The sequence below is a fragment of the Thamnophis elegans genome, chromosome 7, assembly GCF_009769535.1.
Source record: "Thamnophis elegans isolate rThaEle1 chromosome 7, rThaEle1.pri, whole genome shotgun sequence".
Taxonomy (NCBI): domain Eukaryota; kingdom Metazoa; phylum Chordata; class Lepidosauria; order Squamata; family Colubridae; genus Thamnophis; species Thamnophis elegans.
Genome location: NC_045547.1, coordinates 80601008 through 80605772, shown reverse-complemented (window position 1 = coordinate 80605772; position 4765 = coordinate 80601008). Strand labels below are relative to the sequence as shown.

Genomic DNA, 4765 nt, shown 5'->3' with positions numbered 1-4765 from the left:
TGTCGCATAATGGTTAACCCGCCATCTTGTTTTATAACCGTCCGATGATCCAATCTATGTAGTGAGGCCAACTTTCCGACCTTCCTCCTTAAGAATTCACTAGAATGCCCACCATTTTTATGTTGTGTTGCATTGCGGGTTACAAATTGGCCTAGGGAAAGGAACGATCTAATTAATCCTTTACGAATAAAGGCAAAAAATCGTGTCCTGGGATAATGCTGTATGATCCAATGTGGGTCGGTCACCGGGACCAGGGGTTTTATCTTCTGAGTTTTCGGACCCGTGCTGGAGCTCATCCTTAGGGAATTTCTCTCTACTGGAATATGAGCTTTGGGTTATTCTCTGAGTTGCATTTATGTGGTGCCTTCCTGTTCTGAGCCCTCGTCCTACACCAAGACACTCTCCGAGCCAAAGATAAGTTACGGCATTTAATTAACAGACAGACAGGTCCTTGGCAGCAAACCGGCACAGACAAGCTTGGGCAGCAATCCAGCACAGATAAGCCGTGGCAGCAATCCAGCCTGCCAAGCTCACAATAATGTTCTCCAACATTAGTTCCTGCGTTGACTTCTGCAAGAGGGGCATGTGCACAAGCAGTCCTTTTATAGTCTGGAGAGGAGCCTAATGACCACCAGCTGAGTGTAATTACCTCCTGTAATTGCGCAACTGTTCCTGACACCTATTAGCTCTTCGGTGCCGGGCATCCAGGAACAACTCACTGCTGACCTCAGGCTCACACTCCCTTGTCTCCTCCCCACTGGTCCAAGGCTCAGGCGCTTCCTGGTGGCCAGCCAGCCTCTCTGTGCCCTGCTCGGAGTCGGAACCCTGTCCCGGGTCCTCCACATCCTCCAGAGCCAACTCATAGGGCCCCTCGAGTCTGGTGGCAGCTCCAACGGCTCCTGCTGGGCCACAACACCTTCCTGTTCATTGATTGGTCTGTTGATGGCTGGCGATTGGCTGTTGCTTCCTGGTGCTGCCAAACCAGAAGTGGGTTCCTACCAGTTTGGAGTGGTTCAACCGAGTAATAGCAGTAGACTTCTATACCGCTTCATAGGGCTTTCAGCCCTCTCTAAGCGGTTTACAGAGAGTCAGCATATTGCCCCCAACAATCTGGGTCCTCATTTTACCCACCTCGGAAGGATGGAAGGCTGAGTCAACCCTGAGCCGGTGAGATTTGAACCGCTGAACTGCTGATCTAGCAGTAGCCTGCAGTGCTGCATTTAACCACTGCGCCACCTTGGCTCTTACCAAGTAGATAGTAACTAGTCCTGCCACGCCCCCCAAACTGGTTCTATCGGTGGCGCCATAGGCACTGCCATCTTGTTTTTTTGCTTCTGTGCGTGCGCAGAAGCCATGTTTCAGTACTGCACATGCAGTACACGCATGGCGCGCATTAAGCAAACCAGCAGTGGAAGCAGCCGTAACCCACTCCTGATAAGCTGGAGGTAAATCAGCACTCCTGTTGATTGACAAGGGGGCCCATTTCCCAGGCTTCAATCACTTCCCTAGCTATCTTTTTTTTTTTTTGCAAGGATGCTAATAACATTTTCTAGATTTGTACAAAGCAGGGGTGAAATGCTACCGGTTTGCCTGAACCGGTGGTAAAAAAATGCTACCAGTTCAGGCGAACCGGTATTTCCAACAATCAGCTGGGCAACAATCAGCTGTGATGCATGATATATATTAGTTAGAATCATCGGATTTCCTGCTTTGTAGCTAATCTAAATTGCGTGACACAGCAGATTTATCTCTCCCCCCACCCCATGCTGTTCTACTTACCTTTGCAGACTCGGAAGGCTTCAAAATGTTCCTTTTTTAGCGCTGTGCACGCGAGGTAGCAGACTCAACGAACCGGTAGCAGACTTCAGAGGATTTCACTGCCAGTACAAAGATAGCTGCGGAAATGATTAAACCTTGGAAAATGGTCCCCTTGTCAGTCAACAGGAGTGCTGAATTGCCACCAGCCTATCAAATACTTAGGAACTGAGGCAGTGGTGGGTTTCAAAAATTGTTCAAACCTACTCTGTGGGTGTGGCCTCCTTTGTGGGAGTGGCTTGCCGCCCATGTGACCGGATGGGAGTGGCTTGCCGCCCATGTGACCAGATATGAAGATGCCGACGACACTTGTCAGAACCACCTTAAATTACCTCACACACAGCACTGGCATCTTTGGTTTGCGTTAAAACAACTTCGACACACGCAATGTTCCGATTGCACCACAAACGCAGTAGTCATACTTACCTTTCACAGAGGCACTGAGTTTTATAAATATGAGCATGATAGTGTAGAATAGTCATATCCAAGGACCAGTGGTGGGTTTCAAAAATTTTTGGAACCTCTTCTGTAGGTGTGGCCTGCTTTCCGGGTCCACTGGTAGAACCTCTTCTAACCGGTTCGGTAGATTTGATGAACCGGTTCTACCGAATAGGTGTGAACCGGTAGGAACCCACCTCTGAACTGAGGGCTTGGCAGCACCAGGAAACAATAGCCAATCGCCAGCCATCAACACACCAACCCACCCAATAGAAATGACCACATAAATATGACTCCCAGAATAGCCCAAAGCACATATAGCAGTAGAGAGAAGTTCCCCAATGAGGGGCTCCAACACATCTGAAAGCTCGGAAGAGTAAACCTCTGGTCCGGGTGACCAACCGAGATTCAATTTGGCAATAACGTTTTCCCTTGGATGGGCCAAGCCCCTTCCAAAAGATAGCCAGGGGACAGATATGATTGGCCCAAAAGATGAAAGCCAAGCATTTCTCTTTTCTTCTTCTTCTTCTTCTTCTTCTTCTTCTTCTTCTTCTTCTTCTTCTTCTTCTTCTTCTTCTTCTTCTTCTTCTTCTTCTTCTCCCACTCCTCCCTTATTCTATTCTATTGCCTATTCCTATTCCTCTTCTCTTCTCAAAAACCTTCAGTGAAGCACCCACATTCTCCTTCTCCTTCTTCTCCTCCTCCTCCCTCCTCCCTTATTCTATTCTATTCTATTCTATTGCCTATTCCTCTTCTCTTCTCAAAAACCTCCAGTGATGGAGCACCCTCCTCCTCCTCCTCCTCCTTCTCCTCCCTCCTCCCTTATTCTATTCTATTCTATTGCCTATTCCTATTCCTCTTCTCAAAAACCTTCAGTGATGAAGCACCCACATTCTCCTTCTTCTCCTCCTTCTCCTCCTCTTCCCCCCTCCCTTTATTCTATTCTATTCTATTGCCTATTCCACTTCTCTTCTCTTCTCAAAAAGCTCGTGATGGAGCACCCTCCTCCTCCTTCTTCTTCTTCCTCCTCTCCTCCTCCTCTTCCTCTTCCTCCTCCTCTTCCTCCTCCTTCTTCCTCCTCTTCCTCCTCCTCGTTTAGAGTCAATGATCCACCATGGCTAACTTTTGTGAGTGGGTGGGAACCACCCCGTGTTGAGAGATGTAGCTCTAGAAGAGCAAGGCATTGCATTGCCTCGGTTGGGATTTCTATTGACGTGACTTCACTTAATTGCTGTGTCTCCTCCCTCCTTTTCACCAAGCTTTTGAAAACGACGGAGGCGGCTTCCTGTTGAACCGTCGTCAAGTGTTGTAATGAATACTCAACAGGGGGGATTTCGGAACTAACCTTGTTTCTCTTCGTTCAAACAGACGAACCAAACTCCTGGAGGGCCCCCGCTGCCACCTCCCCAGGTCTGTCGGAAATAACTCTTTCCCCCGATGACATTGTCCTGCCATTATCTTCATCGCATCTAGCCCAGCCCTCTGACCCTTCCTGCCAGATAAGCCCAGACTCAGCTTGGGATATCAAGAGGGAACATCACGTCAACAAGCCAAAGGAGTTTCCGGTCAACGGCCACAGGAAGAAAAGGTTAGGCGAACAGACGGAGCGGCCTGCCAGTCCCAAGAAGGTAGATAGGTCAAAACATGAAGAGGTGTGGAGGAAAGCAAGCTCGGAAGGCAAGAGTACGGAGAGCGGAAGGCCGTTGCCGGAAACTAAGGCAGGAGGACTCAACCCAATGGCCGAGGATGGTGTCAGAGGACATGGATGTGCTGGAACCAATGAGGAATGGGTTGGGAGATCCAAGAGCAAACGAGGAGGATCCCTTGGAGGAAAGGATCCTTACGTCACGGTGGCGGCAGAGAAGAAGTCAACCGAACACGTCAAGTTGGATTCCATTGGTGCTACCAAGGCGTATAGTAGCAATAGTTGCAGCTCCCACGGAAGTGACGTGGATCACAGCCTGAAAGAACCCGAGAGGAAGCCCGGCGAATTCCCACGGAAGGGACACGCCCACCCCATCTCGACCCACAACCCCAACCCTACCGCTCGGAAGGCAACGGTCTCTCCGGGGCCATGGAAAATCCCTGGCTCCGATAAGTTACCTGGGATCTTAAAATCCACCCCTTCTGCCATGAGCAGATAAGCCATCCGCGACTGCTGCCTTCTCGTGGTCCGCGGGGATGCAGAAACACGCCCCTCTATTTCTGCCTCCCCCCCCCTCATTTTAATTTATTTTAACTCATCCGCTCGAAATGACGGGAAACAAAACAAAACGAAAAGCCGTTAACGTGTAACTCTGCGACAACATGCATAACATGCATCTGCGTCTTAATACGTTCATGGAAGATAAAAGAGTATCTAAACGTGACCTTGAAGTCCCCAGTTTCATTTTAGAGACTTTGGCAGCTACGGAAGAAACCAAAATAAATATGAAAGGGACGGTTGACCCCCCCTATGCAGTGTAGCTTTACTCTTGACGTTTCCCACTGCATGAAGGTCTTAGGAATGACT

General features: G+C 49.2%; 1 protein-coding gene across 1 annotated transcript in view; it reads left to right on the top strand.

The window, feature by feature from the left end:
- The window catches only part of MAGI2 (membrane associated guanylate kinase, WW and PDZ domain containing 2), a 182691-nt gene extending 178294 nt beyond the window's left edge, over positions 1-4397 (top strand). The window contains exon 14 of the mRNA XM_032221891.1: positions 3622-4397. Within this exon, the coding sequence (XP_032077782.1) occupies positions 3622-4397 (776 nt within the window). The remainder of the gene's footprint in view (positions 1-3621) is intronic.
- Positions 4398-4765: the final 368 nt, after the last annotated feature.